The sequence below is a fragment of the Ictalurus furcatus genome, chromosome 13, assembly GCF_023375685.1.
Source record: "Ictalurus furcatus strain D&B chromosome 13, Billie_1.0, whole genome shotgun sequence".
NCBI classification, from domain to species: Eukaryota; Metazoa; Chordata; class Actinopteri; order Siluriformes; family Ictaluridae; genus Ictalurus; species Ictalurus furcatus.
In genome coordinates, this window is record NC_071267.1 from 11,771,989 (window position 1) to 11,796,963 (window position 24,975).

Sequence of the window (24,975 nt, forward strand, 5' to 3'; positions counted from 1 at the left end):
CTGACTGTAATTATTAGATAATGTGCAGATTTGTGCAGTATAATGCTGTTCAACATTAAAATGAGGTAGTTGCCTGTATGTAAATATTTATAACTACAGGGTAATACAGGATAAAGTGGTTGGTGAAGATGAATGAATAGAAGATGTATTAAAGGAGTGCAGGTGGTGTGGGTGGTGTGCATCTCAGTTCACTTGAACACCAATGAGACGTGTTGTAGTGCATCTGTCGGGAAACATCATTTTAACAAGTCCCTTGTTTTGTTTTTATTTTTGTTTTTAGTACGTCATATTTTCGGTTCCTCTCTGTTCTCAGGTACCTCTTCAGTGGCCTCTAAATACGAGGAGTTGGAGTGTTTGTATGCAGCTGTAGGGAAAGTCATTTACGAGGGTCTTACCAATTACGAGAAGGCCACCAGCGCCAACCCCACTCAGCTGTTTGGTAAGAGGTGTCTCTCTTAAGACCACTTTAATGTCTGTAGTGTCAATAATGTATTTAGTCTACTTTCACGTGGATTTTTTTATTTTTTTTTGGCCAAGAATATTGCATCCTGCCAGGGAAAGTGCTTTTGAAGCTGATTTCTCAAATTCCATAAAGCACAAGGATTCTTAATTCCCACAAACACACAATAGGTGGTAAAACACTATTGGATTACATCCTATGGTATTTGATCCAGGCCCGAAATGGCGCTGCCGGTCAATAAATACCTCCTGATTCCGCCTTGCTGGAGGCATACAGTTGCACATGCACCACTGATATGATGTATGTGTCTCAGGCCAGGGTGACTTTTTACATTTGTCTCTGCTCCCCAGAGTCCCAGCCCAAAAAATGCATTACTCATCCTCTCCACCCCCACCTCAGCTGCTATCTCAGTCAGATTTCTTTTAAAATGACCTTGTAATTCAACGTGCGTGAGACACAAGCTGCTTTCAAAGTTGCTAGCATCCCCACTAAATGGCCCCACACTGGTGCATTAGGGAGACCCCATGGTCATGAGCCGTCATCTTAACCCTCATCTCTTTCTCTCTCTCACTTTCCTCTTCCTCCACTTACAGGAACTCTGATGATCCTGAAGTCAGCCTGCAGCTACAACTCCAGCTACATCGATCGCCTGATCTCCGTCTTCATGCGCTCGCTTCAGAAGATGGTACGTGAGCACCTGAGCCCACAGACCAACCCTGGAGCTACAGAGACCAGCGCAGGTAAGCCACCCAAATCCTCACGGGCCAAATCACTATTGTTCCGCTGTTAAAGGACTCCAGATCACCTGCATGATGCTGAATTAATTCTTATTAGCTGCTGTCTAAGAGCTGCTGCGTTAAGGTGCTTTGAGTGCTGGCCTCTTTGTCAACACGCCACCTGCAGGTCCTTGTTCCTGCTCGTGTCTCTCACACACACACACACACACACACACACACACACACACACACAGGATTACTCCCCTTCATCTCTGCTTTGTTCTGAAGCCATGAGTTTGTATGTCAAGGAAAAACGATTCTTTTCTGTGGCCCAGAGCTGGCTGTAGTGTAATTAGCTTTTATGACGTTTTATTAGGTCATGGAAGAGTCTCTATCGGTCACATCTGTTTGGTATGTGTAATTACCACATCTTAGTCGTGTATGCCATTTGCTGATTGAGTGAGTAAAGAATGAGCAATACTTATGATCATAGTGACTGGACTCAAGTCAAATATGTCATGGTCTTTAGCTTCGAGCACATGAGCGTGTCCTGTGGTGTCTGTATTTGACCACTGGGTGCTGCAGAAGGACCAGTGTAACCATTGCTACGTGAGAGCACTAATTTCTGCTAGAAAATTCCTCACCTCGTCCAACGGCTTAGCAACTCCAATCCGACCTCTCGGCTCATACCTTCCCAAAGTGCTATCCTAGTCACGGGTCGTGTACTTCAGGACACGCATAGATGAGCTTGTGCACACACGCACACACTTTCAGCTGTCGCTCATTGTCACTCGGCAGCATCACCAAGGCAGCTGTGCCAAAGCCCTGTGCACACAGCATGAGTCCACACAGAGCTTCAAATCAGCAATCTGCAGCTAGCACGATCTCCATCTCCCCAGTGCTACAGCTGATCAGCACTCACGCGTAACCACTCACAAATCAACCCGAAAATGCATTCAGATTCTAGATTTCCTTAGCTCCAGTTCTCTGTGCTAAACTCGAGTCCTTCTGGTAGCAGAAAGTAAAGGAAGCACTTTTTTTTTTCATCTTTTGACAGTTTGGGTCTGGATGATTTTGTCAAGCTGAGAGTGGAATTTGAATGTGAAACGAACCGCAATGGGCCATGCCATGACTTGTAAAAATGCCTTCCTTTGTCAAATTTACTCTAGTTCTACAGATAAATCAATGATATTTTAACCTCAGATTGCCTCTCCTGGGGTGTGTGTGTGTGTGTGTGTGTGTGTGTGTGTGTGTGTGTCAGTCACGAGTGAGCTGGTCATGCTGAGTCTGGACCTGGTGAAGACCAGGCTGTCTGTGATGAACATGGAGATGAGGAAGAACTTCATTCAGGTCATTCTCACCTCCCTGATCGAGAAATCGCCCGACCCGAAGGTCCTCCGCGCTGTGGTGAAGATTGTGGAGGAGTGGGTGAAGAACAATTCTCCCATGGCATCCAACCAGGTGGATGATTATTATTATTATTATTATTATTATTTTCAATCGGTACATTTTAGAAATGGAAGCCTGGGTTCTATTGATAATTAGACATGAGCATTGAGACGTGAACATGTGATGCTGTGAACCCATGCTTAAACGATTGTGTGCATGTGCGTGTATTCAGTGCTTCTGTAACGCTCCCATAGCTTTGTTCTTTGGGCAGCGTGCCCTGGCTGGCTGGCTGTACCCAGGTGTTCTCTCAGTTAGCCTGAGGCAACAGAACTGACACTGGGAGAAAGGAGCTGGGCAAAGGTGCTGTGCATGGCCCACCTGATAGATTTGAGATAAATGGACTGTATCAATCTGTTCACCCTGTTGCTCCTGCCTCCTCGTCTCTGTTTGTTTGTCTTTTTTCTTTCTTCTTCTTCTTTTTACTCCCTGTACCTCTGTCTTTCTCACTCATCTCTCTTTCTTTTGGCCCAGATGCCGAATCTCCGAGAGAAGTCCATTCTGCTGGTGAAAATGATGACCTACATTGAGAAGCGGTTTCCTGATGACCTTGAATTAAACGCACAGTTTCTGGACCTCGTTAATTACGTCTACAGGTAATTGCCCCAATTAATCATGGGTGGTGTGGCTGCTCTGCCCCGTCCATCTATTGCCATGGCGACAAGGCCACAGCTGGTTCATGGGGTGCAGGGCCAGTTTTGGATGGCTGAAGGGCTTGAGCAGGCTTTGGTGTTTAAGAGGCAGGTGGCGTGAAGGGGTCCTGGTGCGCACCCGGAGTCAACCTTGATGACGCCATTGAAATCATCGCCTGTGTTTTCATGCCGTGTTTGAGATTCTCATTGAATACCCACCCCCCCTTCCATTCTCTCTCTCTCTCTCGCTCTCTCTCTCTCTCGTATATAAAATTTTAAATGAAAGTTTTGCAAACATATGAACTTTCTGAGCCCTCCTTTATTCACCGTCCTTCAGGGATGAGAGCTTGTCAGGAAGTGACATCACATCGAAGCTGGAGCCGGCCTTCCTTTCAGGGCTACGCTGTGCTCAGCCACTGATCAGAGCGAAGTTCTTTGAGGTGTTTGATGCCTCCATGAAGCGGCGTGTCTATGAAAGGCTCCTTTACATCTGCTGTTCCCAGAACTGGGAGGCCATGGGCAGTCACTTCTGGATCAAACAGTGCATTGAGGTACTGAGCAAGCACTTACACTGAAACGCATTCACTTAAAGCAGTGTTTCTCAATCCTGGTCCTGGAGTGCCGCAGCACTCCGTATGTTGGGAGTTTTCCGCCAGTTAAATCTGGTTCAGGTTAATTGGCTGATTTGTTGAATCAGATGAGCTGGGAGGAGGGAAGTCACCAAAATATGCAGGATGGAGAAACACTGCTTTTAAAGGAATATTCTAACAGTGGTATATCTAATCGATATACTGCATCTGTACGGCATGGAAGAATTTCAATAGGTTTTCTCCTCCTGAGAATGATCAGACAACATGTTGACCCTAAGGGCAGTTGTTGAAATTTACAAGATGCAGCTATATAACGGATTCAAAACTACTAAAACAGCTAAATTGTGGTATATGACAAAAATGAAGGGGGGGGGCCCTGCTTTTGGTTTGTTTAGTTTTTTTTTCTTCCATTTTTGAACCAGACCTAGTGCATCATTCCAACATTGAAACAATACAGTATAAAGGACTTCCAGATACTTCTGGCACATTCTCAAAAGTTTTGTGGGATCCGTTCAAGGTCTGGCATTAAGTTGGTAACTCTTAACCGCAGATTCCTTTCTTTCCATATTCGTTCCTTTCCTTACAGAAGTAACCCCTCTGTGAATGGAAGAATCATGCAGTCTTGCTTCATTTACAAGTAGTATTTGACAGGGATTGAAGGAAGTGTTGTGCAAATAGTGTTTTGCACAAATATTTATCAACTGCCACAGAAACTGCCCTTAGACTTCTGAATTGTTGTTCCTTTACAGCAAACAAACACTGATGAAATGCATTGTGGGTTTTTAGAACGGTTCAGAAACCCAGCCTGAATCTACACAACATTGGGAAAGCTGTACTTTCTCTTTAACTTCAGCAAACAGGTTTCAGAGTGTTAAGTGATTGCCATCAATCTCGGACTTTGAGGGTAACGGTGTGGGCTGCAGCTCATACGTTTAAAAAAAAAAAAAAAAAACAAAAACAAAAAAAAAAAATTCCCTCATCTATGCTACAATCAATGCGGCTGCTTACTGGTGAATTATTAATGCCGCCCTACACACCCTAGTGGCGTGTAGTGATTCATCCTTCTGTGCCGGAGCGGAACTACGTTCTGGCATTCGTGCCCTCTAGGCCTCTGTCAGCATAGAAATATGCGACAGTTGCAGTTGTGTGCAGCAGATCAGAAGTCAGCCCTATGCTGTACTGATATCAATAAGCATGGCCAAGGTGCAGACCTAAATGGGGATTGATTACTCCCCACCTCCAGAAGGGTGGGGCTGAGGGGGCACGCAGCAGTTATAATGGAGGCTGGCATCAAACTCAAGTGACCGAGACCTCTTCTGTGTTCCTCAGCTGCTGTTAGCTGTGTGTGAGAAGGGCAGCATCATAGGCACCAGCTGCCAGGGCTCCATGCTGCCCTCCATCACCAATGTCATCAACCTGGCTGACAGCCACGACCGTGCCGCCTTCGCCATGGCCACTCACATCAAACAGGAGCCACGTGAGAGGGAGAACAGCGAGACCAAAGAGGAGGTTTGTGTAGCATTTTCAACGATTCTGATTATCCCTACTCATCAGTATGCATTTCCTGGTCTCAAAGTTATCAAGACCTAGAAACTAATATTACTCAAGTCACTTATTTAAAGTTGCCTCATTAAAATCGCTGCTTTGTCCTGGTGTCTAGGATGTGGAGATAGACATTGAGCTGGCACCCGGGGATCAGACCAGCCTGCCGAAGACCAAGGAGCAGGCCGAGCGCGACGCCGGCAACCAGCTGCACATGCTCACCAACCGCCATGACAAGTTCCTTGATTCCCTTCGAGAGGTCAAGGTGAGTGGCCACCTCAACATATGCTACTCGGGTATACGTGACTCAAGCTGGTCTGTGCAGAACACACAATAACTCACTTTTTCATCCATGGAAAATAAGACGGGTTATATACAGACTGAAATAACAAGTGCTCTGTGCTGTATAAATGGCATCATATAGACTCGAGGGTGCTTCAGGTTAAGCTGTGATTTTTGTTTCGGCTCGAGGACTGGGGAAGATTAGAGACATGACCTGTCACGATTTGCCAGAGGAGCAGCTGTCAGAGATGTTTGCATACTTTTAGCATGCATATATAATGAATCCCAATTATATCCCTTCGGATCTAAATCTGAACTTTTTTTTTTTTTAGTTCCACTGGAATCCCAACAACTCAGAAAATGAACTGCATTTTTACCTGTAATGTTAATTCATGATGTAAATAACTGAGCTGAAAGTGTGTGTGTGTGTGTGTGTGTGTGTGTGTTTCTTAGACGGGAGCGCTGCTGAATGCTCTCATACAGCTCTGTCACATCTCCACACCGTTGGCTGAGAAGACATGGGTGCAGCTTTTCCCTCGTCTCTGGAAGATCCTGTCCGACCGTCAACAGCACGTGAGTCCCACTGTCCTCTTCTGTACCTGGGATCTCAGCTACGGCCTAGCATCTAAAATAAAAAAAGAAAAAGCCTTTCAGAACTTAGTTCTCTGAAAATAGCCCTGTGACAAATTCTTCATTTGACCTTAGGAGCCATTGAAGTGTTTCAGCGCTCCTGATGCATATCGCAGCACTTCCTAATCCGTAAGCTGAATGCCCTTAAAGTGTCAGAGGTCATGTGTCGTCCCTCGCACCAGGCCAATCAGTAGGCTCATGGGAAACAGGCACTCTGACTCTTTGCCCTCTTCAGTAGCAGTTACACATGCAGGCCATGGTAATGAGGAAGAAATTCATGCATTTATGCAAATATCCGGAATTTAATGGGCCAGATGTCTTAAGCATTAAGATTCTAATTAAATAGCTTTGATTTGTGATCATGGGTGCTGTGAATCTTTAAACGCCATTACTAAAGTATTGAAACGGAGTACTTTTATGGCTTTGTTTTGACTAAGTGGCAAGGAAGAGCTGAATGAGGATACATAATACAAGATCTGTCGTGTGAATATGATCCTCTGGTCGTCATTTACATTTTTATTCCACTTGCCATTTTTGATGATAAATATTCATTGAAAAATATTTCCAGGTATGTATTGCCAAGAGAGTAAAGCGTTTTAAAGCCATTCGATATGCTCGCTCTCAAAGCTGAATAATCTCCCTTTTTTTTAAGAAAAAAAACCCATATTCTATGAATACTGAAAGTGCCCCTGTGCCCCGTGGCCCCGTTGCAGGCTCTGTCTGGGGAGATGGGCCCATTCCTGTGCAGCGGCAGTCACCAGGCTCAGAGAGACTGCCAGCCCAGTGCTCTCAACTGCTTTGTGGAGGCCATGTCGCAGTGTGTTCCTCCCATCCCTATCAGGCCCTGTGTGCTCAAGTACCTAGGCAAGACACACAATCTGTGGCTCCGCTCCACCCTCATGCTGGAACAGCAGGCCTTCGAGAAAGGTCTCAGCCTTCACATCAAACCCAAACAGAGCACCGAGTTTTACGAGCAGGAGAGCATCACACCGCCTCAGCAGGTAGACTCAGTACTCCTTTGTGAATCTTTTGTCTTGTGTTTTTTTTTTTTTTTTTTTAAATGATGTGTGGTAGGCTGGAGATCTGCCTATCTTCAGTAAAGCCTTATTCTAAGCAAAGACCTCATAGGTGCATGTGAACTGCACTGCATCTTATTCGTTTAAATGAAAATGATTTCTACAAGATTCCCAAAGTACACGAGTTTAAATTTTACTCACCAAGGTAAACCTTAAACATTTTTTTTTATTTGAAATGTGCTTAAAATTACAATACAATGACGCTTGTAAGATTGCTTGCATTTGCATGTTGACTATGTAGCTTGCTAGTAAACAGAAAATAAAATGTTCACATCCTGAAATACATGCTTGATATGGTTCAGTATTGTTCCATTGCCTCTAAGCCAGTGTTTGTGTCCCGTAGGAGATCCTGGACTCGCTGGCAGAGCTGTACTCCCTGCTGCAGGAAGAGGACATGTGGGCGGGGCTGTGGCAGAAGCGCTGCAAGTTCCCAGAGACGAGCACAGCCATTGCCTATGAGCAGCATGGATTCTTCGAGCAGGTAGATGAACACCGTGTACCCTGACCGTAAACCCCCAACATTTCCTGTCGAGTCTGTAAACATTCATCGCTGTTTTCTTCCCTCCAGGCACAAGAGAGTTATGAGAAAGCCATGGAGAAAGCCCGCAAAGAGCACGAGAGGACCAACACATCTCCTGCCATCTTCCCTGAGTACCAGTTATGGGAGGATCATTGGATCCGGTAGGTTCCGTGGCCTTTATAAGTCGTTGGAAGCCGACCTGTCTTAGCTCTCTGCTGCATAGCCAAGCATTCCCTCAGAACTTGGCCCAAGATGACAGGCTCCTCTCCTAAAGCCACGCTGGATTTTGTAATCCATCCAAAGCTCAATTTATGGAATTTGGCATACGTTGATTTACTTTGCTGTGAGGCGTGTATTCAGGAGAGAAAAAAAAGTTTAACCACAGGCTGTGCTCATTTCTCCTCTGCGCCAGCTGCTCTAAGGAACTGAACCAGTGGGAGGCGCTGACTGAATACGGCCAGTCCAAAGGTCACACCAACGCATACCTGGTGCTGGAGTGTGCGTGGAGAGTTTCCAACTGGGCTGCCATGAAGGAGGCACTGGTGCAGGTAAACCAAGATTAACACACAACGTCCGGCCCCCCCCAGGTTCTTACCCGTCCATCATCTCCTTCACTTCTCCTTGATTGAATAGGGAGTGTGGATATTACCCTGAAATTACACAGCCATAATCGGTATTAAAAGCTCTGTCTGAATAACAGGAGAGCATTAATTCACAGAGGCTGTGGTGTGTGGTAAACAGGAAGCCGTTGTTTACAACGTTTCAGAAATGTAGCCTCCCTGTTGGTGGTTAATTTACGGCCCTGTCTTTTAAAGTCAGGAGGAAAAAGGACATGATGCCACTTGACACATTATAAATACTCTTGCTCCTGTTCAAGGAGACTGAGAATGAATCCACCGAGGTTTCTGTTCTAAGGTGACACCTAATTAAATTGTCCGGCACCGTCGGCCCACTTCTCTGCCTTCTCCCGTCATTCGCTCTGCATCTAATGTTTATGGATGCATGCTTGAATAATTGCGCAAACATCTGCTGGGAAGAGATTTGTTTGCGCTGTGCCAGGGTGCAGAGTGCTGCAGTATGTTTTGCTTTCAGGAAGTTGGAATATTCCAGCTTTCAATTTAGGCGTAGATGATATGGCAAACGCTGCTGCAGGGATATTCATCAACACGTTGAGCAGGGTAAATGTGCTGTGACCCTCCGGCTGTAACTCACCCCACTCTCCTCAACATGCTGCACAGCTGAATGTCAACAACTTTTTGTTCTTTTGTGTTCACATTGACCACTATCTTGGATAAGTAACTTGAATAATTAACGCAGTGCTACCGGTGTTATCCACCAGGAAGTACGTTCTTTGTTGCTGTGACGCAACACATTTGACATTTGGTCTGTCAGCGTGTCGTGTCGGGATATGAAATTGTTCATATTAACTGTATGTCAAATTCTTTTATACTTTTGAGCAATTTTAATATGCAGCGGAAACATACATACATGATTTAAAGTATTACAAAAATGCATTTACATCAATCAGTGCTGGTATTTAACAAAAAAAAGAAATAAATAACAAGGTGTACCACCAAAGGCTGTTGAGTACTGAGTTTGTTAGAGTTTGAATGGCATTTTTACCGTGTTAATATTTACTGTATAATATTTACATGTTTATGTTCAGGTTGCCATGGTTTGCGTTTAGCCACCGAACATAAATTTATTAAGAGGTTTATTTCCTCAACCTTTTGAATAAATAAAGACATGATTTACAATTTCATTTATTTTCACATTCATGTTGAAAATTAAGTATCAAATCTCTGATACTTAATTTTAAGTAAATACCCACACACAGCAAAAAGTTCTAAATCTGTCATTACGTGGAATTGTTGGAGTGTTTTATGGGTGAATTCTGCACGATATTTTATTGAATATGTTGTGCATCGTGTAGGTTCTATTATACGCTATGTAGTGAGAATATGTAATTAATCGGAAGCCATTTGGGACTTGTGCTAACTGCCTTCTGAAATCTTTTAAATAATTAAAATCTCATTGGAATTTTTAAAAGAATTGGACTGTGTGTGTGTGTGTGTGTGTGTGTCAGGTGGAACTGAGCTGTCCTAAGGAGATGGCATGGAAGGTGAACATGCACCGTGGGTACTTGGCCATCTGTCACCCAGAGGAGCAGCAACTCAACTTTATTGAGCGCTTGGTGGAGATGGCCAGCAGCCTGGCTATCAGAGAGTGGCGGAGACTACCTCACATCGTTTCTCATGTCCACACCCCACTGCTGCAGGTCTGGAAACTCTCACACACTCACACCTTTGCCAGCTAGCAGGCGCTCTCAATCCACAGTACACTTTGTGGTTTGTGTTGTCTGTTTTGCAGAAATTATCATACTCACAAGGTGCATGTCATCGCCCTGGTAAAATAGTGTTACTTCATAATCGTCTCAGAAGAATAACATCCTAAACCCGAAGAAGATAATGAAGTAACATGAAACCTGTTCTCACGTCATGTTGCTTGCTCTCGGTACTAAATTAAATCACTCGTGGTAACATGTGCTTTGCACTTGAATGTTAAGTAATTATTTCTCCTAACTGTTTTGACACGTTTGTTCGCTACATGTTTGCTTTGTGAGCAAGTACTGACTGTCTCCTGTGGTTACGGCTACTTAAGTCATTAGGACTGACTTTGTGTGTTGACTGGACTGTTGTGGCTGTGAATAGGTGCTTTGTATTAATATTCAGTGTGTGTTACAGCTTCTTGAGTGACACATGCACAATCAGACCGTGCACACAATAGTGAAGGTGATGTGTGGCCGTAGATTACTTCTGCCACGCCAGGCGTTTTCTGTTCGCTGCACAAGGCTATCAGTGCTGTCACTGGGTGGAGCTCAGTAATGGAGGAATGAAAAAATAGGACAATTATTACTTTTAAAACCGTGTAAGGTTCTGGTATGGGTGACTCTGTGAAATTCAGTGTAGGCTAATATGATCGTATTGATGTCCCATAAAGATGTTTTGTAATTGATTTTGGCGAGTAAAATTTGTGCCATAACTGTGAACTCTTGAAACAATGTGCATCATTGCATGGAACGGATGTTATGCAGCTTCTTTGCGTTTCTGTGCGTGTAATGTTTTGGCTGAAATAGTGCGTCGACAGACGATTCGCTCTCTGGTTGGGTCAGTTTACTGTGGGAGTTTCCAATAAATTTTGTTTACTCTTATTGCTGTTATAGTGCTGCATAGGTACCACCGGAGGGGGGTAGGTAGAAACACCTTCCTCATCCAATAAGAGCAATTAAAAGTGATGGGGAGGCAGGCAGGCAGGCATCGTGGGCATGAGAGAGAGAGAGCGAGAGAGAGAGAGAGAGAGAGTAAAAGCAGTAAGTTTAAAATGCAGTAATTACTTTCCCCTCCTCATCAGATAGCGTTTGATTAAATACCAGTGAGAAAATTCCATTTACATGATGAATGGGCAGTTGGAATGAAGAGTATCAGCTGATATGAACTGATAATTGTGAAAAATATTGTATTTCCCCATTTATTTTCTTCTGAGAGCTTTGATTTGCTCCACAGAAGTTCTCCTTTCAAACACATTCAACCTTCATATGTTGGTTCCTTCTTGTATTTCTCCCTCCGTGTACTTTGGGTAATTCACAGTGAGTTGTCATGTTATAAATCACCAGGCCCATGTGAGCTTTCTAGTAGTCATTCTATGATTTAATTGTAGAACAATACATCATATAGGCCTAATCATAAAATTTATAAATAATAGCGTTTGAGTGTGTGTGATTCCATTTAATTTCAATACAGCATAACGTGTTAAAAATCAGTTACACATAAGTATGTAGTGTCGAGCCATTTTGCCTGTTCATATTTCTTGTATTTTGTCTGATGGGATGATTACACAAAGGCAGGAGCACATTGGGCGGCTTATGGTCTCGCTCTTGTCTTTTGGGATAAATGGGTTCGAAGATACTTTTGATCCACCCTTTTTGCCCAGTCACCTCAGGCGTCATTTCACTCAATTTTTTTTTGTCTTCTCCAATAAGGATCATAAGCCTGCAATACCGCTGCAATAATGGCTTTGAGATTGCTCTGTGCAGGAGAGTGTGAGGTGCCTGCCAGGCTTTTTGGATAGACAGAACGAAAAGCTTCATTTATTAATGTAATCGCGGAGATATTTCAGGTTTTGGAATCATGCCGATGAGGCTAATCTGAGGCAACTGATTTGTGTGAAATTCTTTTGAGGAACGGATGTTCTGTGTCCACGGTTAGGGTTTCATCTGTCCGTCCTCCCTTCTCTTTCACACACAGGCTGCCCAACAGATTATTGAGCTGCAAGAGGCTGCTCAGATCAACGTGGGTCTTCAGCCGGCCAACCTGGGCCGCAACACCAGCCTGCACGACATGAAGACTGTAGTGAAGACGTGGAGGAACCGGCTCCCTATCGTCTCTGATGACCTGTCGCACTGGAGCAGCATCTTCATGTGGCGTCAACACCATTACCAGGGTAAACTGGGATATGTGACCTGCTGTGCCCCGCTGTGTTTTTACCTGCACAGAGCTCTTTAGATATGTTTTAAAAAGTAATCAAGATGGGTTCAGTTTGCTTTTCTGACACATCCCTGTCATTTGTAAAAGTGTTTTATGTCTTTAGAGGGAAGTTGTCTGCTAACCCAAGTTAAATATCTGTGCAGCCATTGTGTCCGCTTATGAGAGTAACACACAGCACGATCCCAACACCAACAACGCCATGCTGGGAGTGCACGCATCCGCCTCGGCCATCATCCAGTATGGCAAGATCGCTCGCAAACAGGGACTGGTCAACGTGGCGTTGGACATCCTGAGTCGCATCCACACCATCCCTACTGTGCCCATTGTCGACTGCTTTCAGAAAATCCGGCAGCAGGTGAAATGCTACCTGCAGTTGGCGGGAGTGATGGGCAAGAACGAGTGTATGCAGGTGAGTGAGATGATCACTGCTGTCAGTCATCGTGCTATTTAATCAGGCTTTAAAAGTTTTTTTAAAAAAAAAGAAATACACTAGAATCCTTATTACTACTTAGTAATCTTGTAAACTTGTATTCTAACATACCATTTTAGAACAAAAGTATAACATTTCCCATATTAGACTAAATGGTAAGACATGCAGTTGATTTGAATCTTTATTATATAAAGAATAATTCATCGGTAAAATTGGTTAACTGATGATGGTCGACTATTCGTGCCCCCGTACCTCTTCTGTTATAGCCCCGTGTCTGTTCAGTGTGGAATTACAGGACCCTGTTCCATTTCTCTGTACACCTCTCTTTTATTGGGTCTGTTCTTCCCTTGCGTGTTTGCTTTTAACAAGGACTTTAGTCCCAATAATTCTGCTCTGTATTACTTGGAGAAGGACTTGTCTTGCGCTGCTGTCAGTCACGCGCCGTGTAAGGAATGGCCCCAGTATCCTCTTAAGCCTGATTAATGGGGCTGCTCCACTCTCCTTCCTTTCATCATTACTCTGCCTCGGTCTCAGCCTCTGCCTGATCCCAGCTGAGGGCACCTGCAGTGTTCTCAGGAGTAGTGCCTGACTTTTCTAGTACTTCGAATCTACTCCTGAGGACACAGCAGGTGCCATTATCTGAGATCTTTCCATCATTTTGGATATTTGCTAGTAGTTGGTAGCTAGGAGTCACTAGTAGGGATTTTTAAAAAAAAATTTTATAGAGGGAAGCTTTAATCAGACTTCAGGGGAATTGATTGGATTGAATCTACAGTCTGGGCTATAAAGAAATCAGCCCAAGCCATTATTGCTGACGTGTGGTTTTTCTAATTACCAAATAAAACAATGTGGATGGTGAATATGTTTTTGGGCAGTATTGTGAAACCACCTGATCTCCTTTTCTTTGTCTTATTAGGGGCTTGAGGTGATCGAGTCGACCAATCTCAAGTACTTCACCAAGGAGATGACCGCTGAGTTCTACGCACTCAAGGGCATGTTCTTAGCCCAGATCAATAAGTAAGTGTGGATTCCCATCTTTGAAGTGCCTCCGTCCTTGTCTGGTTGTCTTCCTTCTTTTCTTTGTAGCTTTATTGAACCTTTTTTTTTTTCTCCTTTCCCTCTCTTCACGCTTAATGCTGGTTAGACTGACATTAAAGAAAAGGGATGATGGTCTGCAAGACAGCTTTTGGCCATTAAGAGCGCAGACTTTTTAAAATGAACATACTCGGAAAAGAGACATTATGGAGAAGACTGATAAACAGCTGTGTGTTTCTATTTTCCCCGCTAATGATCACTCCTAAAGCATTAGGCCAATAATGAGGTCAAGGCAATCATTAGCAGCCAATATGAGTGGATGATGACTAATTAACCTCACATCCTGCACTCACGGATGGAGATAATGGCTGTGGGCTCTCATACAGTGATTGACGCCACTTGTCAAACTCGTATTGAGTGACATTTTCTGTTGAATCCTGTTGAGTTTGGGGGTTCTCAAGAACGAAGTCGAAATATTCGAATATGAGGGTAATTTAGAAGCAGTCTCATTTTGAGAAAGTCTATAGGCCATGCCAAGCTGCTTTCTGCCTTCCATTCCATCTTTTAGCACAGGGGTCATTAAAATCCACCAACCACTTTAAACACAAGCGCACACACTCCTTCATACCCCCAACTTTTGCATGTTGTTATCCAATCAACCCCTGCTCTGCATCAGACTCACTTTCAACTGTAATTACAATAATTGAACACAATCATGCACTTATAATAAGCACAATCATTAATTGGAAGCTTGTTGCGTTACGTTATTATCGCGTTCCGTTGTGTTGTTGAAAGTTTTTTGCGGCTCGAGAAAACTTTATCGGGGCCATTGTTTGGTTTCCCTGGTTCGATCACATCACTTTTGCTCTTCTCTGCAACACTGAAGCTCCATTGGTTTTTATGCCAACGTTCGCCCTCACCGATTGTGACAATGCCCTTCAGGGCGATGGTGACTCTGGAGGGCACTGCTGAATCGCAACGGCTTATTAAATACACGGTGCCGAATAATTAACTCGGTAGCAATTTGTAAAATCTCTGGGATCAGCAAAACTTTCCCTAGCCTCAGCAGCACTTAATGTAATCATTGCATGTTCACTCTGCAAATATTAACAGGGGATTTGATAAAGAAATGGTGCTGTCAGACGGAGGCTTTAAACACTTGACTGGGCAAAGAAATAGCCACACACACTGTACCCAACTCAGTGTGTATGTGTGTATGTGTGTGTATGTGTGTGTATGTGTGTGTATGTGTGTGTATGTGTGTGTATGTGTGTGTATGTGTGTGTGTGTGTGTGTATGTGTGTGTATGTGTATATGTGTGCGTGCGTGCGTGCGTGCGTGTGTGTGCGCGCGAACATGGTGAGTGTCCAAAACGAAGTGAATGCTTCAGTGGATGTGGGCTCCCCTGGTTCCCATCGCAATCAAACTCAAGCCTGTTGCATGCCACATGCTCATTATACGTTCTTCTTATAAGTGGTTGCCCTGGGAAACATTTCACATTGGTCCGTACTTGGAGACATGTGCGTGGGATGGTGGCAATGGCTGAGGCTTTAAGCCACGCTGCTAAGTTCCCTCTCAACTGTTTTTAGTCCCTTTTTATAAAGATGTTTCGTGAGCTCGGCTGCTGGTCTGTTCTAAAAACAGCTCAATGGCCGACTTGAGGAAACCATAATCACTGAGGAAAGGGCTCTCAGAGGTACAGAGTGGCTGATGAAAGAAAATATTGGACTTTGTCAGCTAATATTAGTGAGCTACAGTACAAGTCGCCTTGGCAGGATCTGCCAAGCACATAGTTTCCTAATATGCCGAAATCATATTTATTTTATAGATCTGCGTTTCCATGTAATATTGAATTTATTGCCATATGTCTGCAACCCTTGCTTTTTTTTTGCAGTAACTATGTATCAGATTGTTTTCCACTTTCCAAAATAGTCATTAATAATTCCTTAGATTTATATAGCGCTTTTCTAGGCACTCAAAGCACTTTACGTTATATGAGGCGGGGGGGGGGGATCTCCTCAACCACCACCAGTGTTAACCCATTTGTATTGATTCTTTATCACTTCTATATGGGGAAATGCAAAGATGTCCATCACATGGGCTCACTGGAAAGTCTTTTGCTCTTCATCAGTCAGGCCGTAGGGGAATTGATTTATTTCCTCACTCTTCATATCTGCAGATCGGAGGAAGCCAATAAAGCCTTCTCGGCAGCTGTGCAGATGCACGATGTGCTAGTGAAGGCTTGGGCCATGTGGGGCGATTACCTGGAGAATATCTTTGTGAAAGACCGTCAGTCACACCTGGGTGTGTCGGCAATCACGTGCTACCTCCACGCATGCCGCCATCAGAACGAGAGCAAGTCGCGCAAGTACCTAGCCAAGGTAAGATCTCCTGCCTTACAGCAGCCTTCACTTTCCTCAGCTAGACTGGCCTAAATGAGAGATGTAGGAGATAAGTATATTTCATTAAAGGCATCTTATAACAAGCTAATGTTCCAGTGCTGACTTCTGAACAGAATCGTAAAGAGCTTCTGTGATTGCCTGTTTTCTGTTGGTCTTCTGTTATATGGATAAATGCTCATTCTCAATTTAGCTGCCTCGGGCTGTGCACTGAGAAACCCTTTAACAATTACTGCCACCCCCGCAGGCCCTGGCTGTTTCCCCCACCACCATCTTGGAGGTTAAGAGCTTAATTCCACCCCTGTCAGTCCAATCTAAGCAGCTCTGTTCAACCTGACCCCCCTTCCTTCCCTCCACCACAGAGATGCCTGCTTCAGTCGATCAATAAACACTGTGTGATCTGCTAGCAGCAGGTCAGGAGGAGAAAGGCCACATTCCCCTTTATATAAGCAGCGTTCCTTTTTCCATCAGTCTCAAACCTCTATAGTGACCAGCAGCTGTAAGGTCTGGGTGTTTTTTGTCTTTTTAACACAGCAGGTATTTTGGCAATGATGTGATAATTAATGGTTTTCTTGTGACTTGTGTGCAGAAGCAAAATGGTAACACAAGTAATCAATACCCTGATGCTGGTACCTTGTGGTACCGTATCAAATCAAGTACAAATACATAATTATACCGGTATTAGCGCTATAGGAATTTTACATCAAATTTCTCCACTCAGTTCGGTCCTGGACTTTTTTTTTTTGTGAAACTGAAAGAACCCGGGATACATCAGCCCTATCATGTCCCCTTTTTTGTAAACAAAAGCAGCCTTTTATGAAATTAATCCAGTAGCATTAGAGGTGGCAGTCAGATATAGACCATGGATAATGTGTGCAATTACATTATTAGAGCTGATGTTTGGTTTTGTATGAACGCTGCACACATGGCGCTGTGCTCTCGGGTGCACTCTCGCTCCAGTTGCTTGTGGATCTTTATTTTTCCGGTGGGCTGCCGCACCGGGAGGGCATTTGATTATGTAGGGAGTACTACCGTCCAATTGTGTACTACATGGAGCCTGTGGTCCAGTTTAGAGATGATAAATGAGAATAGATGGCCAGTGATTATCAGTAATTACCCGCAAGCTGTGTGGCCTTGGTGGCCCATCACGGGGTTAATGTCTCCATCAGCGCCTCCAGGGATTGAGCCTCACCTGCCATAACCCCCCCACCCCCCACCCCCACCCCCCATCCCCCATCCACCACTTCCAGAAGCTTCTAACAAGGAAGCGGAGTGTGATGGCGATGATATGATTTCACAAACCATTAAGCCTGTTTTGTACGGCTGAGCGGGTGTTAAATTCACAGGGGTGCGGATTACTCATTTGGATTGTGATATGGACGAGATCAGACTGGTGTTGTGTGGATGAGTCTGATTCACTGAGATGTGTGGACATTTAAATGGCTTTTCATTAGACAGGCAGCTGGTTCCTCATTTAGAATGTCATCAGACACTTGTGTTGTCAAGATTTCTGCGGTGTTATTTTATGTTCTAGGATATGACGTTATCAACACTGAACCTTTTTTTTTTTTGTTTGTTTTGTGTTTTTTTTTTCTTCTCCCAGGTATTGTGGCTGCTGAGTTTTGATGATAAGAACACACTGGCAGATGCTGTGGATAAGTATTGCATTGGCGTGCCGCCAATCCAGTGGCTCGCTTGGATCCCTCAACTCCTCACCTGCCTGGTAGGCTCTGAAGGCAAACCTCTTCTCAACCTCATCAGCCAGGTGTGTATCTCCCATTATCCTGCTGTTTATTACAGTGCTGATGTGGCCCAGGGTGCATTTGTATTGTTTGTTGGCAGACACAGACAAGAGCTTGGCATGATTACTTGTCATGTTCAATAAAACTGAACAAGAGATGTGTCCTGGTGTGTCGTCTCATTTGTAGATGTAGATGTATTGGCCCCTTTGAACCTGCATGTCAATAAACTAATCAGAATCAGTCCCTTTTGTTCTTGGCGTCCCGTAAATTTAGTTTATCAATGTTATTTTCCTGCCTTCCCTCCACCTCTTTAATTATTCACGCAGAGCATTATTGCTGATTTAATATCAGACATCCAGGACCTGCAGGAACAAAGCAAATTAAAATGAAGGCCTAATTTCCCTTGCTTGATGGAGTTTTATTTGTGAGCCTTTTTAAAAGCACCTCCACTTCAAAGAGTAGGCAGTGGCTCCAGGGGCCCTTCGGACTGCAGCAGAGGGAGCGATCTGAGTGTTTAACTTAAACCTCTCTCTCACTCTCTCTATCGCTCTCCTTTCCCTCCTCTCTTTAGATGTTTAAAATGCAGCTGGGCCTCTCTTCTTTCTTGTGCGGATATCCAAGCGCATTGCGTCTTAATCTCCCAATTTCACCCCAAATGCTCCCCTGCATTCAAGATGCTTTGCTAAGAGATTAAGGCCACTTAAACCGATAATCACCGAGTGAAAGAGATGTTCACGTACTTCAGTCACAATTAACAGAGTTGTCAAGGCTAGTCCAGCCATGCAGCGTTCTCTCTGCTGGAGGACGTTTCGGGTTTGATCTTAAGAGCTGTCACTGCCTGGTGCTGATTGAAGGGTGAACGAAGAAGCTCTCCAGATTGTGAAGTGAAGTCTCCAGTGAACGGAGCACCTTAAGCTCAGCCGCTGAATTATTTAGCCTCAGTTCAGTTTTTAAAACGTTTGCTGAAAAATTGATGAAGGTGAGCTATGAAGTGTTCACAGATGAAACAGAAGCAAAGGGAACCCAACACCTTGCTGTACACTCGCATAGCGCATACACATTTTTATAATATAACGAGCAGTGTCTCTGATTATTGGGGTGTTCTTTTCTCCTTCTTCCGTTTTTAATTTTTAATGCGCTACTTACCAAGCTCTTAAAGGCAGATCTTCTGTACTTATTGGTTATTTTCATATAAAGGCCATTCCAGGCACGGAGGTGTCTTTTTACACCTAGCTAGCACTCGCCCTGCGGTCTGCTTCATTGCGGATCCGGTGTCCACTCTAATGGGTGTTTGTCCAGGCGAGACATGAGGACTAGAGGGGCTGCTGGATGGAGAAGCACTCCTCCCGTTCGCCACAGTCTCACCATAACAGACCAGCCAACATTCATAGAGTGTTCATACACCATCATACACTGTGTCAGGTATTGATGCCATATGAGCTGAGGTTCTCTGAAGGTGCTTTGAAGCAGCACAAAGATAAAGTGTGTGGGATCTGGGGAGGCCTTTTGTTCCCAGCTTGTTGTTAGAGCTGGGAATAAGGTGCCCACAAGCAAGTGGAAAATGCTGCTGATCATCAAGGTGTGAAGTAAAATTGTTTCATGACCTTGAGCTCTGATTACACACAGATATTGTTCTTGGCCGCTTTAGTGTAAATGGCTGAGTAGGATTTTGATGAATAGGCTTTGCCCTTTGAGGCTGTTCAAGGGCACTGCAGATCTCAAAGGGAGAGGGCCTGTCCAGACATGACGAGCTTTTACAAAATGTCATATTGAGCCATGGTTTTAATCTGCCCTTGATGTTTGTCCATTTTTATTGCTTCTCCTCGCCGCGGTTTCATTTTCAAAATCCCATGCTATCGCACAGCAGTTTGACGACATGTCAGCGACGTGCTACTCCAGCACCGGCCCTGCAGGGACCGTCTTAAGTGTAATCTGCGCCTGTGTCTTTCAGGTGGGACGTGTCTATCCTCAGGCTGTGTACTTTCCCATCCGAACTTTGTATCTGACACTGAAGATTGAGCAGCGGGAGCGCTACAAGAGCGGTGAGTTCGACTTTCAGTGGCTCCTCCTGGTTCTTGCATTTATGATCATAATATGGCATGATGCGTTTATACACTCTCTATTATTCCCGCAGCATTATGTATGCTCATAGTAGTTAGATGGTAAGTGAAGGTTCCCAGTAAAAGTGTCATTTGGTTCCTGCGTTCGTAATAACTGTGTGAGACCTTTCAATTTACACGATGCTAGATCTCCTTTAAAATATATGATTACTGCAGCGTCGTGAATGTTTACAGTAGTTTCTGTGTGTATGCTATTACTGATTTTGCGCTTGCCCGCGCATGTCTCCTTAGACTCTGGACAGCAGCAGCCGAGCTCAATGGGAGCTCAGAGCCACTCTGCATCAGATCCAGGCCCCATCCGGGCCACGGCACCCATGTGGCGCTGCAGCCGCATCATGCACATGCAGAGAGAGCTGCACCCCACACTGCTCTCATCTCTGGAGGGCATCGTGGACCAGATGGTGTGGTTCCGAGAGAACTGGCACGAGGAGGTAGGCTACACCACCAACTGTGCAATGCGTTTGGTCCCGAGAGAGCTCGATGGCTGTGTTTGAGCTGAGAGCAGATATGTGATTGATGCATGATGCACACAAATGTTTTCTACATGTGGTGGTTGGAATAAGACTGCAGAGCCCTTTAGCGCCTGCTGTGTTTTTGGTTGAGGTGAGAATAGGTCATTTCAGAATGTATATGAAACATGGGGTATTTATTTGTTTGTTATTTATTTGTTTTTATCTTAAGTTCCCATGTCTTAAAGGGATAGTTCACCCAGAAATGGAAATTCTGTCATCGGTTACTCACCATCATGTTGTTTCAAACCCGTAAGACTTTCGTTCATCTTCGGAACACAAATGAAGACATTTTTAATGAAACCTGGGAGATTTCCGTCCCTCCATTTACAGTCCAAGTAACCAATACTTTCACGCTCCAAAAGGTTTATCGGAAAAGTAATCCATGTGACTTCAGTGGTTTAATCCTAATTTTAAGAAGCGATACGAATGCTTTACGTGCGCAAAAAAATGAAATCTTTACTCACAAAAAATCTTCACTTGCACGTAGATCTCCGACGCGCGTTCACGAGAGAAACACAGCGCATGCGTGTCGTGTTCACGTGAAAGCGGACATAAAAGAATTGCAAGTCCTCCTCTGTGTCGAAATCTTGTTGCGTGCCTGAGAAACCTGAAAGTGCAAAGTCTGTTATCCTGACAACTCTGCCATGATGGAAATCTTACAAATTGATACAAAGCGCTGACGCTTCAGACTCCTTCCATATAATTTCATTAAATTTCTCCCAACAAGAAGACGTCACTATATCAGTGGTTTTATGTTTTTCCTTGTAAACGTTGTAAACATCTTTCATTGCAACACGCAGTTTTAATCCATTTGTTATTAGGCTTAGTTTATGTAGATTGGGCAACATGCAAGTCAACCATGAGAACAATTGCATTAATTTAAACCTAAGTTTTGTTTTTGTTTTTTTATCATGGTTGGAACTGCAGTCAGAGCTGTGACGCATTTTTTTTTCTTTTTTTTTTTTTTTTATAGAAAATGAATTCATACCTTCAGATTTGAGATTTATTTGGTATAAATGCATTTACAGTAGTCTCTATAGTTGTGCAGATGAAAGCTGACACAGGCATTGAAGCAGGGCTCGGTGAGGCTGAAAAGTGGTTTTGCAGTGCTGGGGAGGTTTTTGCTCTCATGCTAATTGGGTTGTGGTGAGCAGAGAGGTGTGATTGATGGCTGTGGAGAGCGAGAGGGACTAGGCACTGGGAGATGGGCAGCCCAAGACAGCAGCAGATGCAGTGATGTGCTGAGGCTGGACAGGGACGATGGGAGGCGACTGTGAACACATTGTCCTGAGGGACGGTCCTCTGCATTTGGCACGCTGGGGGAATGAGGGAGTGTCAGATCAGGGGAAAGTGTGATATCACATCTCTCTTTTTTATGTAAAAATAGTAAAGAAGGTATGTATTAAGGTTTGTCCTGCACTAAAAAAAAAAAAAAAAAAAAAAACACGCTTCTAGGTAGTGAGGAAGTGAAGGACACTGAAATCGGATTATTCAGAGGCTCTCGTCCTTACTGCCTGCGCTCTCATCCTCAGGTACTACGGCAGCTCCAGCAAGGCTTGGCTAAGTGTCACTCTGTGGCGTTCGAGAAGAGCGGCGCAGTGTCAGATGCTAAGATCACACCACACACTCTGAACTTTGTGAAGAAGCTGGTGAGCACATTCGGAGTGGGCTTGGAGAACGTCTCCAACGTCTCCACCATGTTCTCCAGCGCCGCATCAGAGTCTCTGGCTCGCCGAGCCCAGGCCACTGCCCAGGATCCTGTATTCCAGAAGATGAAGGGCCAGTTCACCACAGGTCAGTGTGCGCGCGCGCACACACACACACACACACACACACACACACACCCCCCCCATTCATTTGCCTTTTGCAGTAGCAGAGTGGTGCTTTAAGGGGGCAAATCTACCAAATTTGAAACATTCTCAGTTCGTGAGAGATTTTCTACCTCGCACTTCATTCTGACTTCTGGCTCCTGTCACAAACAACCTATATAGCCATTGGTTCTCTCAATTTTTTTTCCTTTTTTTAATATGTAATGTTAATGTAAAAATGGTGGTAAACCTTATAGTGCCCTCCATATACAGTATCTCACAAAAGTGAGTACACCCCTCACATTATTGTAAATATTTGATTATATCTTTTCATGTGACAACACTGAAGAAATGACACTTTGCTACAGTGTAAAGTAGTGAGTGTACAGCTTGTGTAACAGTGTAAATTTACTGTCCCCTCAAAATAACTCAACACACAGCCAAAAGTGAGTACACCCCTAAGTGAAAATGTCCAAATTGGGCCCAATTAGCCATTTTCCCTCCCCGGTGTCATGTGACTTGTTAGTGTTACAAGGTCTCAGGTGTGATGAGGAACCACCGGAAACGCTGTAGTAACCACAAGAGACTAGTTTATACCAAAATCTCTTAGTCACTATGTGTACCCATTTTCTATAATATTTTCTATAATAAGCCAATAATCAGATTATTCACTTGCATGTATACTGTTCAGCTGGATAGAAAAAGAAATGACACACAATGAAGCAAAAATATATGATGCGTATGTTTACTACTTCACTTCACTAGCTGATCATTTGTGTTTACCCACTCTGTCTGAGAACGTTCTGTTAATGAAAATCATGGTGTGAAGTACATACATGGAGGAAAGGCGTAAGTCATGTGATTACGGGGAAACAGTAATACTAATAGCCCCTGTATGGGATATATAATCCTTTTTTAATCGGCAGGATATGAATTCTGGTCCACTCAGTTCCATCGTGTGGGGGGGGGGGGGGGTGTGGAATATCCGGATTGCAGTGTATGATTTTTAAACATGTGGTTCACACACGAGCTCCTGTGCTGCATTAACAACGCCTGGCTCAGGAGATAATTGGGGCTATGGAACCACATAATAATATTTATAAGGTGTGGCAGGATGACTACAGGATGCTGGGCGTGTTCAGCAACTTTGATTACGCAGGCATTAATTCAGCATGTTTCTTAATTCAGGGTTTCACATTAGTGCCTCAGTTATCCGAAGTACGTGCAAGTAGTTTTGTTCACATTTAACAAATTAGTAAAAGAAACTCGTATTTGTCGAAGTTGCCGATCACTACTTTGTGGCAAGACTAAACATTTTTACACTTTGCTTATAATTCTGGGATGGCAGAAAACTTTCCTGTACCTTCTGAACATATTATACCACCCTCTTAGTTCTCCTGTTTCACCTGGCAGGAGGACAAGCATGGCAAGAAATGTGTGAAATGTCCATATAAACGCCCCCATATCCTATAAAGGCCTCCCTTTTGAAGGACACAGCTCACATCTGTCCAGCTCAGTCTCCTGTTTTTCTCTGGCCATCTCCTCAGGCTTGTGGAGTTGTGGAAATGCCAAATACAGCTAAAGCGGAGTGTGTGTGTGTGTGTGTGTGTGTGTGTGTGTGTCCGTGTCCTGGGGGACTATAAGAGGGTGTAAAGCAGATGTGGTGGTGCCAGCTGTTCCTCTGTAGTGAGGCAGCGCAACATAACTCACATTCTTTCTCCCACCACTCTTTACAGCTGGTTCTCAAAAGTGAGATGGATAGAAAATATCATTTTTACTCATGAGAGTACACACACTGACACCACACACAATTTGCCAGGCAAAGCCCATGTAATCTGATCATAGCCAAACCATTTGCCTTATTTATAGTGGGCTGCTGCCATAGCTGCAAGTCTGATGAATTTCTATTACTTTTTCTCATCTCCTCCTCTAGAATCTTCTTGTCTTCCCGATTTTCCAATCCAATCCATCATATGCCGATAAAAGAAATCTGGCCTCTGCTGCTTTTTGAGTTTCCTGTTCTCTTAAGGCCTGTTCACACCGGGATGTTTTTCGCAGCGAGTTAAGCGGTCTGTTTTTTGATGCGTTTTTTGTGTTCACACCCACGCGTTAAACACGTGAGACGTGCTGAATGAGAGTGCAAATTCACTCCTTGACAGTAGATGCTGCTTATTGAAAAGCAGAAATACCCCGGTGCTCAAGGTGGCGCTGCACAACTTTCCGTTTCTGACGGAAGAAGAAGAAGAGAGCCAGCATTTAAGTTCACATGCTTTTCGCAAACTGGCTAACTGAAAAAGTATGTTACCTATGGTAATGTAAGGTATTTGGTGATTTGGCCACTGCAACAAATACTTCTTTAAAGCTAAATCCTTAAAGGTCTCATTTTAAACACTATACTGTCTTTAAATAAGTAATGATTGAATGATATCAAAGTCACTGCAATAGCATTCACATACTTATGGGAAGACCCAGATTATTTCATTTTTTTTAA

The 24,975-nt window shown here is 44.0% G+C and overlaps 1 protein-coding gene across 4 annotated transcripts in view; it reads left to right on the forward strand.

Annotated features, from left to right (window-relative positions):
- The window catches only part of trrap (transformation/transcription domain-associated protein), a 77,123-nt gene that overhangs the window by 42,804 nt on the left and 9,344 nt on the right, over nt 1-24,975 (forward strand). For all 4 annotated transcript variants that reach the window (XM_053639107.1, XM_053639109.1, XM_053639108.1 and 1 more), the window contains 21 exons: nt 314-439; nt 1,054-1,200; nt 2,438-2,637; nt 3,097-3,218; nt 3,592-3,805; nt 5,174-5,353; nt 5,505-5,651; nt 6,122-6,241; nt 7,012-7,299; nt 7,718-7,855; nt 7,943-8,055; nt 8,307-8,442; nt 9,981-10,172; nt 12,199-12,394; nt 12,582-12,847; nt 13,785-13,885; nt 16,083-16,284; nt 17,906-18,067; nt 19,996-20,086; nt 20,396-20,595; nt 22,209-22,470. In XM_053639107.1, coding sequence (XP_053495082.1) covers nt 314-439; nt 1,054-1,200; nt 2,438-2,637; nt 3,097-3,218; nt 3,592-3,805; nt 5,174-5,353; nt 5,505-5,651; nt 6,122-6,241; nt 7,012-7,299; nt 7,718-7,855; nt 7,943-8,055; nt 8,307-8,442; nt 9,981-10,172; nt 12,199-12,394; nt 12,582-12,847; nt 13,785-13,885; nt 16,083-16,284; nt 17,906-18,067; nt 19,996-20,086; nt 20,396-20,595; nt 22,209-22,470 — 3,603 coding nt within the window. The remainder of the gene's footprint in view (nt 1-313; nt 440-1,053; nt 1,201-2,437; nt 2,638-3,096; nt 3,219-3,591; nt 3,806-5,173; nt 5,354-5,504; nt 5,652-6,121; nt 6,242-7,011; nt 7,300-7,717; nt 7,856-7,942; nt 8,056-8,306; nt 8,443-9,980; nt 10,173-12,198; nt 12,395-12,581; nt 12,848-13,784; nt 13,886-16,082; nt 16,285-17,905; nt 18,068-19,995; nt 20,087-20,395; nt 20,596-22,208; nt 22,471-24,975) is intronic.